Here is a 13,423-nt window from a genome sequence, read left to right as displayed (position 1 = left end):
TATTGGGAACAATCTATTTCTTAACCTGAATTTTAATTATATGGGGCTCGTTTTATTATTCATAACATTGAACACTCTTACATATGTTTCATCACGCATCTATATTTAGGATGTATTTCATACACCTGCATGCACACAAACACTGAGGACAGAAAGCTGGACAACCTCACTTACAACTAGGCTTTACCTTTCTTTCCTCAGGACTATACCATTACAATGTTTTTTCATCAGACCTGGAAAGATCCACGTTTAGCATACTCTGAGACCAATCTGAACCTGACCCTGGATTATCAGATGCTTGAGAAGTTGTGGGTCCCTGACTGCTACTTTCTAAATAGCAAGGATGCTTTTGTGCATGATGTGACTGTAGAAAACCGCGTGTTTCAGCTTCAGCCAGATGGAACGGTGCGGTATGGTGTCCGGTGAGTTCCCCCAGGGACCCGGGGATCGCCGTGACACTCTACCTTCTTCCCACTAATTATCCCATGAACACACTCCAAGGGACACACAGAGGAGCCCACTGCTTTCCAAATCTCTCTTTCACTGCCCCCCTCACTCAGCAGTCAAAGTGGAACCTTCAGAGTTTCCCACAGCCATCCTTGGCTGTCCTGTCCCCACACCTTGGCTTCTGCTGTTGCTTCTGTCTGGAATGACCCGTTCCTCTTTCCACGAGTCTGAAGCTTTCCCATCCTTCAGTCCCTAATTCAAATGCCCTCTTTGTCAAGAAATCATCTTTGATACTCTCAACTGGAAGAGCTCTCCCTTTGCCTTAGCGTTGAATGTATATTCTATTATTTATTTGTGTCTTTCTCTCCCATGCAGTGAAGGAGGGGGACTGGTCTCTGCCATTGATCATATGTGCAACATGCAGGGGACCCAAGGGTGCACAGTGTGTGTCTATTGCCTGTGGCTTTGTACAAACAGAATGTGTGCACACTGGAGCTCCTCACTGGCCTATTTATAGCATAGTAGACGGTCACCAAAGCCCTCCGCACAGCCTCATCTCTTACAAACTGTCTCTCAAGACAAGCATGAAACATAAATTTAGCTCAGAAAATTTCTCCAAGAGGTAGCTACTAGGGTACAGCTCTTTCTCTGGATCTCTTTCTCTGGGGTTCTCTTGCTGTATCCCTTTGTTTCCCTCTTCTTTCTCCATCCACTTTCCCATGGACCAAGACACTGGAGTCGGAGGACAACAAAGCTTACAGGGAAGGGGTCACTGGTCACAAAGGGCGCCTCAGCTGATTAATGTTCATGCAGAATTCACAGAAGGGAGAGAAATACACACACACAGACACACACACACACGCACACACACTACCCACTGTACAAAATGGAAGTCACTTCAAGAGTTGAAAGGGACAGGGGTGGTATTAGCAACTGGGAAAGGCAGGACAAGGAAGGGGTCAGAGCTTCCCAGCTGGAGCTACAAAGAACTTTTCTAATTATCCATTTCCCCAGGTCTTCCAAGATCCCTCCTCAGATTCCTCTCTTGGACCTACCACATGACAACTTGAAGCCCCATCCCACAGCTCACCTCAGATATATTAATCCCTCCTATCCATTTACACCCACTGGCATTTTGCTAAGCCCCAGTACCCTCATAAGCAGATGCTCGGAGATGGGATTGCTGCCGGAGCAGCTCCCATGGCCAAAGGTAGGCCGGGGCCACTGCCCACATCGGTACCCGCACACCACACGCAGGCACTCGGCGTCAGATCCGGTGCTTCAGCTGCTTCAGTGCAGCGGTTTCCTCCTGACAGCTTTGCTGCTCCTTCAGCAAGAAAGTCCCCTTTCTGTCTCTGCATTCGGTTTCCTCAAGGACCCTTCCCATTCTGACACCCTGAGTTTCCTGACATGCCATACATCTGTTGTCATCTGTGTAAGTCCTACCAGACTTCTGGGTGTCTTTGTCACATACAAATTCCCTCTCTCCTCCTTACACAACTGCAACTCATCTTTCCTCTAGGAGGGAAGGAAGCGTGCGGGGTGGGGGCGGGGGTGGGGGAGGAGCAAGAAGGAAAGAAGAAAGGGAGGGAGGAAGGACCCAGCTCTAAAGTGGGCACAGTGTGGGGAGGTGTTAGGTGGGCCAGTCCTTGGGGTGCCTCTCCCCTCCCCACCCCTTCAGTTTTCTCAGGAACACTTACTGGCCTGGGCTTGACTCGCTTTTCTCTTCCTTTTGCTTTTCCTTTGCAGACTCACCACCACAGCAGCTTGTTCCATGAATCTGCAAAAATTCCCTCTGGACAAGCAGACCTGCAAGCTGGAGGTGGAGAGCTGTACGTATATCTCCCAAGGCCCCTTTTTTTCCCTACCCGGGGTTGGGGCCATGAGGAAGCCAAAGGCAAACTTGACAGTGAGAGGGTCCTCTGGTGTGAAATCTGCCTATGCCTGCTTTCTGAGATTAATTCTGTTTCCTTCCCCCTCCTAGATGGCTACACAGTTGAAGACATCCTATTATACTGGGAAGGCAATGGGAATGCCATCCAGGGTACTGAGAAGCTGCACATCCCTCAGTTCAGTTTCCTGGGAAAGACGATGACTAGCCAAGAGGTGTTTTTCTACACAGGTGGGTCTGACCCCCTCCTTCTCTCCTATCTCCTGTCTCTTTCGTACCTTAGGAAACTCCTGGTGACCTCTGCCTTTGACCTCTAGACTCTCTTCTTCCTTCTTTCCTATTCCCTTCTTGTTCTGGACACATTCCAAAGCCCACTTCATAAAGTCCCAATGGCTTACCCTCTGCCAATGAGGAAATGTGTGTGGAAGCAGTTGGCCAGGTTTGACACTCCAAAGGCCTCCTTCCAGGTCCAGCCTCTCCCCTTCCATCTGTTGTAGCTTTGAAATATCTCATGTCTCTCCCATTTCAACTTCAGTTGATATGGAGAAAGTGAGGAAGGAAGAGATAGCAGACTTGCTACACCATATGGGCCTGCTGACACATGCCATTGTCACTGGTCTTGAGGCAGCAAATGGGGTCAGGTCTGCATACTGCCCAGAATGGAATATTAGAGGCTGAACTGACCACTGGTTTCCCCTCCACCACCCTGTACTTTGCTCTGAAAATCCCCTCAACCCTACCACCCTAACACAAGTATGTCTCCCTGCCAGGTTCCTATGTACGCCTGATAGTGAGGTTCCTGGTCAAGAGGGAAGTCATCAGCTACCTTGTGCAGATCTATTGGCCTACTGTCCTCACCACTGTTGTTTCCTGGATATCATTTTGGATGAACTATGAATCCTCTGCAGCCAGGGTGACAGTAGGTAGGTCCTGTTCCCATCCCAGGAAGGAACTTGGGTTGTCTTGCTCAGAAAAACGTTGAGAGTAAGGAACAGTGTGTGACTGCCCAGGCAAGGAAGCAAGATGGGACCTAACAGGCATGCTACAGGTGCCCAGCCAATCCACAGCAGAGAGACCAACATTGGAGACAGATGTGAAAAACACATCGGGGTTGGGATCTTGGTATGTTGGGTCCAAAGTACCAGAATTCATTATTTGCTGGATACATAAATGAATGGACAAGTCACAAATTTAGATCAGAAATGCAGCACAATAAACATTGATTAAGCAACATATCAAAATGCCCAATTAGGCAGCAGAGGGCTTCTAGATGAGCTGCTCCTGGCAAGGGTCTAATGGAATGCTGAGACAAATGCTATCAGAGTCCAGAGGAGGAAACGACCTAGGTAATGACCCAGGTCTTATCGGCTAAAACTGCACCAAGAAAGTATTGCTCAAACTGGGTTTTGAGGACCTCCAGGAGGGTGCCTGGCGCACAAGCCGGGGAAGTGGGGAGAGTAACAGAAAGACAGCTTGGGCTGACTTGGGAAGAACTTGAAATTCCATTTCAAGCAGTTGGAACTTCATGTATAAGCAACGGGGAGCGTCAAAGGCTTTTGAGCAGTACCAAGGAGGGGCCTAAAGAGATCAGCTCCCAAACTTATTTGGTCCCACTCTGCAGAATGCCTGTGTATCCCAGACCCTGGTCTGCTTTCTCCTTCACCATCTTTGGGGCAGACTTTTCAGCCTCCTTCTTTAGAGGCACACGCTAGGCTAAACCTTTATATTTATGTAATATTTTAGGGGTCACAAAACCTTCTGAGGGATGGACTACAGGAAAGCTTACAAACTAGCAGGCAAAGGGGGATGGGGAAAGGACCATCACAGGGCAAAACGGGGCTGGACGTGTAAATCACTATGAAACCATGGCTGGAGATTTTTGACTTGATCCTAAGAGCAATGGGAAATCACTAAACTATTGAAGTACAGGATGGGTGTAAAAATGGGGGAGGAGAAGCAAAGACAGCAATTGAGCCAGGGCCCTTAGCCTGGTAAGCTGAAGGCCTTTCACTGAGGGCCCTCCCAATCTCAGAGATGGCCTTTGCTCCCTTCCACTGGGATGTGGGCCTGATGGCTTGCCAAGAACTTCAGCCACCTGAGGGGACTAACCCTGTGCTATGTTGTTTATAGGTTTGACTTCAATGCTCGTCCTGAACGCCATCAACTCACATCTGCGGAATAAACTCCCCCAATTTTCCTGTATCAAGGCCATTGACATCTATATGGTCGTATGCTTCTTCTTCGTGTTCCTGTCCTTGCTAGAATACGTCTACATCAACTATCTTTTCTACAGCCGAAGAGGACCTCAGCGCTCTCAGAGGCAACTTAGAAGAGCCCAAAGAGTCATGGCCCGCTACCGCTACCAAGAGGCGATGCAGGTTTGGCTTTTTGACTGACAATCTGCTTTCCTTGAGCACTTCTTAAACCTAAGATTAGCACTTGACCCTTTCAAATTTCTTAGTCCTTCAATCCTCATACAACATGCACGCGCGTGCGCACACACACACACACACACACACACACACACTCCAGCTAAGAAAGAAGTAGAACAATTTATCATCATCACTCCTTTATAGGTTGAGTCATTGTCCAAGGTCATAAGTGACAGAGCTAGATTTCCCAAGACCTTTGGGCTTCAAATCCGGTCTACTTAGCATGCCTCCAATGGCAGGCAATGGAGCCAGAGGAAAGGGAATACAGGGAAGCTGAAAGGAAGAGACATCAGAGAGGCTGACCCAACCCTCCTTCCTTTGCTCTTTTGACTCCGAAAGCCATGCTGAGTCTTTTGCTGCTGGCAGTACGTTAATGTCCCTCCTTTACAGGGAACTTACCCCCACCTGCCTGAGGAGGTCTTGCCTCTGTCCACTACACAGCACTCCAGAGGGAGCAGCTGCCCCAGGGGGGCAGCAAGAGCCATGAACTTCCCTTGCATGCTAACAGCCTCTCGGTCCTGTTCCTCAGCACCTTGCACACAAGAGACCCCAGGAAGAAGAGGTGGCTTTCTCAGTGGAAGAGCCCATCAGTCATGTTACAAGTGCTCATGAGAAAGGTCCCCCCCCATGCTCCCCAAAAGTGATTGTTCATGCAGCATTCGACCTCATGAGTCTATCCACTGTCTCCTTAAAGGATGACCAGTTTCACATAGAAGATGAAAATGGCTCTCCTCCCTCCAGACGGGTGTGGGCTGGCCTAGCAAGCCCAGAAAGCCTCGGCTCTTTAGCCTCCATCTCAGAGCAGGCACCTCTGGCCTCCTCAGAAAGCCTCAGCTCACTGTCTTCTCTCTCGGACCAGTCCTGGCTGGCCACTGCAGAAAGCCTGAGTGACCTCCCGTCCACCTCAGAGCAGGCCGTGCCCAGCTATGGCATTCACCTTAATGATATTGATATTGATGACAGTGTTAGTCCTACTGAAATCCGCAACCGTGCAGAGGCCCATGGCCGTGCTGAGACCTGTGACCCAGAAGACCCTGAAGAGAGCTCCAACTCCGATGAGAGCCAAGACCATGGCCCCAGTAGGAAGCATCTGCTTGTCCGCGGCCAGAGGTGTGTGCAAGAAGCAAACTACGACCTTGAGGAGATCCGTAACACCTTTGATGAGATCCATAGCACCCTTCGTGACATTCGTAGCTTGCCTGATGACGTCAGAGTTGAGAGTGGCTACCTTGACCTTGAGAAGCAACTCAAGTGTAATGTTGACAGTACCTGGAGCCTTTATGGCAACGTTATGGGCTTTGATCCAGACAAGAACAGTAACTCGGAGTCTGATGACAGTTCCCTGCCAAGCCCCGGGTGCTCCTTCAGTAAGGGGTTCTCTTCCAGGCTCTTTCACCCGGACCACGTCCCTAAGGTCGACCAGTGCTCCCGGCTCCTCTTCCCTCTTGCCTTCGTGGTGTTCAACATTGTTTACTGGGTGTACTATATCTATTAGTTCCGTAGCGTCCCAGAGTGACGATGTGCTCCTTTCATAGTTCCTTCTGGTTCCGTTTTCCCTTCTTTTCTTTGTTCGTTTTACTTTGCGGTTATTTGGGCAGTTGAATCAGTTCCACCGTTCTCTTTACAAACGTGAGGTGGAGGAGTAGTTTGAAAGGTTGTGTTCTGGCAGGAAAGGGAGTGAGGAGGAGTTGGAGGTAAATAGCACATTGATTTCCCTTTTCTTCAGAATACTATCACGTCTTCAAAGCCTTCTAACATCTAATAAGCACAGAAAAGCCCCCCTGGAAATGGAACTGTTTAGAAGACAGAGAGGAGCCAGACCTGGGGGACAGAAAGGATCCAAGCCCTGTACACAAAAACACTTCTGGGGGCTTTTCTGTCCCACTGAAGTGTTGAGTTTTCTTTTTCATCACATTTTTCTTCTGGTTTGTTTGTTTCTTCCTCCTAGGGGTTATGGTGCTTGCTCACCTCTGCTTAGGGTTTTACAGGAGAAAGCCAGACTGGGTTGGGGACGGGCTTGCCATCTCTTACAAATGCAGGTGGCTGGCTTTGGGGAACTTGGGGCATTTTGAAAGTGCCTTTCCCCCACTATTTTTTCTGTGGTATTTTGAGTGTGGTGCTGTGGTGTGGGGTTGGGAATAGAATGTGGGTGGGTGGGTAGGGGTGCTGAGTGAAATGTCGGGATAAGTGAGAGATCATGTCCCCAGCAGGAGCTCGCAGAGGGTGAATGATGTTGGATTGGAGATTACTCCGATTGAGGCAGCCCCTTTGGAGGGGTTGGACCTTCTCTTGCATGCGTTTCTGCTTCAGAATGCTACACAATGGGGACCCAATACATCTGTCTAGGTCACATGCTGAGTTGATCACTAGACACAGTGCAAGCACTTGGTGAATGAAGACTAGGCTTTGGAAGGTTCACCATCTGATCTAGAATAAGAGATGAACAACTTGTTGTGAATCTGTATACTGCTTCTTTCTGTTTGTCTAGTGCATAGTAAGTGTCAACGAGCTTACCCACACATGACATTGTCGAACCCTCACAAGAGTCCTGTGAGCCGAGGAAGGCAAAGTACATTGTCCCCAGTGTTCTGAGGGGGAAAACATGGAATTTACGTACCACTGGCTCTTCCTTCTTCTTGACCTCCTAACTCTGTCAGCTGAGGCGCTCGCCTGTCTCCCCTCCCCTTGACGAAAGGGGGCACTCCATCACGTTCTGCTTCCGTGCCAGGCATCAGACCTCATGCTACAGCACCTGGAGCACCTCTGCAGAGAGAGGCCAGTGACCAGCCAATGCGTGTGAACCGAGCACATTGAACATGGGCACTGCGCACCCGATGGGGCTCCTAAGGGAAGTGGGCAGCAGCCTGCGTGCCAATCTGCCAAGCAGCTCCATTTCATTGACAGAGGAGGTGGGGAGCAAGATCCGCCGAGCGCTGAGCTTATGTTCCTCCTTCCTCCGTAGGCAGCCTCTACCGCAGCCCCTCAGCCACCTACGCTTTTAACCGTGTTTCTATATTTGTGTTTCTGTGCATACCTGGCTGTGTGTCTGCAACAAGGTAGTTCTGCGTGCACATACAACCACTTGAGAAGCTGTATAGTTCTATGTACATCAGTGCAAATCTATATCGGTGTGTATAAGATTGTATATATAAAAACATGTAGATGCATATGTGTGTGCATGCGTGCACCCCTATGAAAGAGTGTGTCAGCTTATGATTTATGTATGTGTGTGCTTGTGTGTACACACGTGGGTATATTCTGCATGCATGTGTATAAGTGCATGTGTGCATACCTATGTTTATTTATCTGATTTGAATAGGTGTGAAAGGAAATATGCGTGAAAGCATATGCATTCCCTTTTGGTGGCTCTTCTAGAACCACCAGAATTCCCTTGGCCTGTTCCCACATAAGGGGGGCCGTATTTGGCCGGCCTATTTAACTGACCGTTTCTTTCCAATTCCCTTGTTCCAGGGACTGGTGTCTCCCGGTCCCCATCCACTCTTCTCTGCCTCCCTCCACCCGTCTGTGCTGTCTCCTGGATGGAAGACGCAGAAGAAGTGAATGTAGTCCCAGGAAGTGATAATTTAGTACCTTGAGGTAGGAAATGCTCGATCATGGGCTAGGATGGGAGATCAGAGATTTTGCTTTGTCCTGGAAGGACGTGTTTGGGAGTAACAAAGGTAGGGGTTGGGGTGCAGAAGCCTTGAAGATGCAGTAAGAACAGAAATATGTACACAATGGGGTGGGAGAGCTAAAGAGCTGGAGAGGGGGTTGTATATGCCTTTATAATTCATCCTTTTATTATAATCACCTTGTAAGTCTGACACGTGTCAGAGTGGAGCCAGCTGCAAGCAGGTGGGTGATATGAGGAAACAGCTCAGGGGATTGGCTGCTAGCAGTTGGAGGCAAAGAACCAAAGGGCACTTTGGTAGCCCATCCTGGGAATGTTGTTAGTTGCACTTCAGCCTTGGATTTGGATTTGTAGTCCAGAGCTCCCTCCTTCCACCCCCTCCAGGGAAAGAATAGTCAGAGGGGCGAGAGAGCTGACCAAGGAGAGAAGTGCAAAGGAGCCCTCAGGGACTGACTACCGCGATCAGCCCAGCTTGTCTCTTCTTCTTTTCTATACACACAGCATACAAATATAGCATCCTAACACACCCACAGAGACCTACACAGTAACACGTACATGAACACACACGGGCACTCACCTTCAGCAGCATATACATATATACACACAGATATGCACAAACACATACAGCCACACACACACATATGTTCACACGCAAAATCGCCCGTTTACCCTCATATTCACACACATACACACACATACACACACACAAACCTTATGAGACAGCTAAAAACAAGAAAATTGCTGCTGGAATGTCAAAGAGAGCCTCTTTCTTTTTGGACACCCCTCACAGAGAAATCAGGTTTGCGGGGAGAGCAACGACCTCACATCTGAAGCTCCCATCGTGGCTATCGAAAGCCTTGCTTCCTGGGGCCTGAACATCGGTTGATTGATTTGGATTGGGGTTTCCAGGACCCAGGAGTGCCTTTGAGCCCTGCAGGAGGCAACCAGTTCATTTGAGAGGAGATCATACAGATAGATAGATTTGGAGGAGTGGGGACAGAAAAAGAAGGTTTTAAGATGTATGTGGCAGAAATGCTCAGGAAGTCTTCAGAGCGCAGAGGAAGGGCAGAGAGGCCAGTTGTAAATATCCCTACAGATCCATGTAGCTATAGATATAATATACTTTGAAAAAAGAATACCTTGCCCTAGTGTGCTGCGAGGTTTGGCAATGACACCTTATCCGAAACTTGAACCTTTGAGTTTGCCATAGAATTGGTCATTTTAGCATGAAAATTGCCAGATCTCCCCCGTCTCGTTCTCTGCGTGTTCTGTCGTCAGTGTCGTGGTTGAGCCCCACTCTTAGCTGCCGCCAGCTGTACAAGCATGTCGTCCTCCAGCCGGCTGCCTACATCCCCCTCCTACTCCTCATCTCACACCAACTAACTCAATCAGAGAGTGTTTGTGGTGACAGAGAATTTGGAGCTTGGGCAAAGGGAAGGGTCTTGCTTAGTCTGGGATGGAGCAGCCCGGACTTTATTCGTCTACCCACCTTCTCTTTCTTTTCCCCCTAAACTTGCTCCTCTACCACTACCACGGGAAGGAGACCTCTGTGTCTTTAATGTGGCAGTTTGTTGTGGGGAAGTGGGGCACCTTTGCAGAGATAACAGACGATCTCTTGGGTCTTACTGGAGCTTGTCAAATATATTCTTACAATCCATGGCATCCTGTTAATAGCAAGGCTGCAAAGTGTTTGCACATTTAGAGCTGAGTTTTGCTGAGACTGTGGCCATTCCTCATGAAGTTTCCTTATGCTGTACATAAAAGAGCTAACCCTTTGGGCTATTAACTAATGAACGCATTCACTAAGCTACCCACCTGCATGGTACCCTGCTGTGCTGATGACCAGCAAAAGGAAATCGTGACTTGTCCCACTGAAAGTGCAGTGTGTTTGTGTAGGTTGTATCGTGTCCTGTGATCAATATGAAATCTTTATTATCAGTGTTAGGTTTTCAGGGTAGGGAGGGGGAGGGGGGAGGGCGTTACAGTGTCTCCCTGATATACTTCAATTATGAAATACCCCCACTTGGCCAGGGTCGCCTCTGTTGACTCAACATATGTAAGACTTTGTACCCACCATCTTGCCGGACTGCATCTCTGGGGTCAATAGTCATCAGCAGAAGTGAATTCTTCAGAGGGCAGCCAGGGCAGTGCCATTCTGGAAGCAGATGAAATACAGTAAAACCACACACACGTGCAGGTCCTCAGGAGCGGTGCTGGGCCCAGGCAGTGAAAATCAAGAAAGAAGACCAAGAGCCATGTGTTCTGGGTGGTCTGTCTGACAAAAGGGCCCAGAGCAGCAGAGAGCCCCCAAGATGACCCAGTTCCCTCTTTGTCCTCATTAAATGCACATTTTTGCATGAAAAAGACCTCGACCAATCCTGACTTTTAAAGAGGAAAACATGAAGAAACATAAAATTATGCTTCTGAAAATATGCTGAAATAAAGGTTTGTAAATAGCCAAAAGGGGGAAATAAATGTATATAATTGCAAATACGCATACATATGAGTCATTGCGTTTCCTCTCTATTATGTTGGAAGGGACCTTCATCTGGGTCCAGGAAGCATCTGTCCTCCATTCATCACCTTTGCCTCCCCACAGCTTTGCACACCCACCTCCCCATACCCTGGGATATCCGAATCCATAGTTTTCAAGAGGAGGGGAAATAATGATGTCACGGTTGAAATTAGTTTATGCTCTTGCACAAATCATTCTAATTATTTAAGACAAAAATTTAAAAACACGGCAAGTCATTGTGGTGTCAAATACAACGTGCACACTTATTTCCATTCGGGGGGGGCTGGGGGAGAAAGGTCTTCATAAAGAAAATTTTTAAAACTCTCCATTACCAATGTGGATGTGTAGAATAAAAAGCAAGAAAGCCCCGTAGAGGTGGGAAGAACGGTGTGCTCAGGTTTTGAAAAGTTTGCAGAGTCCCGTTAAAACATCCTGCTGATGCTGCAGAAGGCCATTGCTGTGGCCTACATTTGTAAGGATGCCCGCCTCCAAGCACCTTCTGTTGAAAACCTTGGCGTTGCAGCAGGAACCCAGACCTAATGTCTCCTCCTCTGTGGTCCCTTTTGTACCCAAAGCAGGACAGGAGAGCTGTGCATTCACACCCAACAGGTCAGATCTGCCCAAAGGGTCTGGGCGCTGGTGTTGTCACAGGGACATACAGAAAGAGGAAATGCAGTTGGGGGTAAAAGGGTAGTTTTCACAGTATGTCTGGAGTAAGCCCTTAGCTACTGAGTTCTTTTCTGCTGGCTAATTTCTTGCCAGTAACTCGGGTTCTGAAACTGGCCTGCAACCCCAGGTGGAGTTGTGACCCTTGAATGGTCCTACTGTAACTTGCTACCCACCAACTATACAACCACCTTAATGGATATGGGGTAAGAGAAGGGGGATGTGGTCTCCCTCCCCCTTTACAGCTTCTCTAACTCTCAGGGTGAAAGAAGCCTTGCTACAACTTCTCCAGGCCTTCAGCAAGGTCTCTTCCCAGCCTCCCATGTTGGCTAAGCTGCCTCTAAGCCCTGGCAGGGCCTCCAGGGACCTCTTAGTACTGCCATGGTTACCCTTCCCCCAACCAAGTCTCTCCCAAGCTCCCGTCCTGATATGACTCTCAAGGGAATCAGTAAGGTATACAGGACTGAGGAAGGATTCTTTTACGTTTTAATAACCTTAAGCACATTTTTTTATACTGATATGTTTAATAGCAATAGAGGAAAATGGGGAAAAAGGAAAGTGAAGATCAAAAAACAAAAAGTAATGGGGGGAATTCCCTGGTGGTGCAGTGGTTAAGAATCTGCCTGCCAATGCAGGGGACACGGGTTCGAGCCCTGGTCCGGGAAGATCCCACATGCCACGGAGCAACTAAGCCCGTGCGCCACAACTGCTGAGCCCGCACACCACAACTACCGAAGCCCGCACCTAAAGCCCGTGCTCCGCAACAAGAGAAGCCACTACAATGAGAAGCCTGCGTGCCACAGTGAAGAGTAGCCCTCTGCACACTACAACTAGAGAAAGCCCGTGCACAGCAACGAAGACCCAATGCAGCCCAAACAATAAATAATTTTTTTTTTTAAATGTAATGGGTGATGAAGACCTATTCCTCATGGGACTCAAACAAGTTTCTCTCCAATGGTCTAGAAGCAACTCAGGGACTGTACAGTGAGCAAGGGCCATAACTTGAACATAAACTCTGCCAATGGCCAGGTTAAGACTTGCTACAATAGAATGCACTTCTGCATCCTTGACTGTAAATCTCGCAATTTCAATTGCAAATCATCTTCTTAGAGAGTCTCCCTTTAATATCACATGAGGAACGGAGGTTAAAAATTTATTGGAAATAGTGGACCCCAGCCCTCCCTTCTGTCTGGAATTCTCGGTGTGCCTTTAGGCAGAACCCTGTTCAATTAGGGGTCCTCTTCGGATCCTCTCCTTTCCCAGCCCCAACCAAGGAGCCAGCACATTTTCACCCCAGGCCAGGTGCACTGCTTAAATCTCTGCCTATTAGGAAGATTTTCCATCCGTGCTCTCTTTCAATACCACTATCCATTTTCAACTTGTACCCACATACTGCACCAGCCCATGCTTAAACCAGCCAAGGCCTAAAGAAATTCTATATGGTCATAGATGCAAGCTGGGGAAGGGGTGCTGGTGCAACTGTAGTGGGTGATATGGGGATCTGAGCTATCTGCTCATATAATTATTTGAACCAGACTCTGGTACTGCTCAGGCTGGAACAAGCCAACACTACTATCCCTGCCATGCTGAATCATTGGATGAGGGCAGCCCAAGGGGGAAGTGTGACCTCACTGCAAACTCAACTGGGGCTGGCAAGCAACTCTGCCCCCTACAATAGGTTCTCTTGCTGAAGATCTGAGTGGCATACCTACATGACCATAAGACAAACACATCTTTCTATTGTTAATGTTGGTCTACCTCTTTCAGGATACAATTTTGCACCTACCCAAAGACCACCTTGTTACTATGGTTGTAGTTTGGTGTATGCCAGGGGTCCAGGA

At 48.4% G+C, this 13,423-nt stretch overlaps 1 protein-coding gene across 1 annotated transcript; it reads left to right on the top strand.

Annotated features, from left to right (window-relative positions):
* The first annotated feature begins 216 nt into the window (after positions 1-216).
* On the top strand, positions 217-6,896 carry GABRQ (gamma-aminobutyric acid type A receptor subunit theta). The gene is made up of 6 exons (XM_067023901.1): positions 217-422; positions 2,197-2,279; positions 2,432-2,569; positions 3,109-3,261; positions 4,469-4,716; positions 5,465-6,896. Exons 1-6 carry the CDS (start codon positions 217-219, stop codon positions 6,263-6,265), a joined length of 1,629 nt encoding a protein of 542 aa, XP_066880002.1. The 3' UTR covers positions 6,266-6,896.
* Positions 6,897-13,423: the final 6,527 nt, after the last annotated feature.

The sequence above is a fragment of the Kogia breviceps genome, chromosome X, assembly GCF_026419965.1.
Source record: "Kogia breviceps isolate mKogBre1 chromosome X, mKogBre1 haplotype 1, whole genome shotgun sequence".
NCBI lineage: Eukaryota > Metazoa > Chordata > Mammalia > Artiodactyla > Physeteridae > Kogia > Kogia breviceps.
The sequence above is the reverse complement of the archived record's forward strand: the minus strand, read 5'-3'. Positions and strand labels throughout refer to the sequence as shown.

Coding starts and splice junctions, on each gene's coding strand:
- GABRQ (XM_067023901.1), top strand. CDS start 217: ATGTTTTTTCATCAGACCTGGAAAGATCCACGTTTAGCATACTCTGAG. Junction 423..2,196: donor ACGGTGCGGTATGGTGTCCG/GTGAGTTCCCCC, acceptor TTTCCTTTGCAG/ACTCACCACCACAGCAGCTT. Junction 4,717..5,464: donor GCTACCAAGAGGCGATGCAG/GTTTGGCTTTTT, acceptor GTCTCCTTAAAG/GATGACCAGTTTCACATAGA.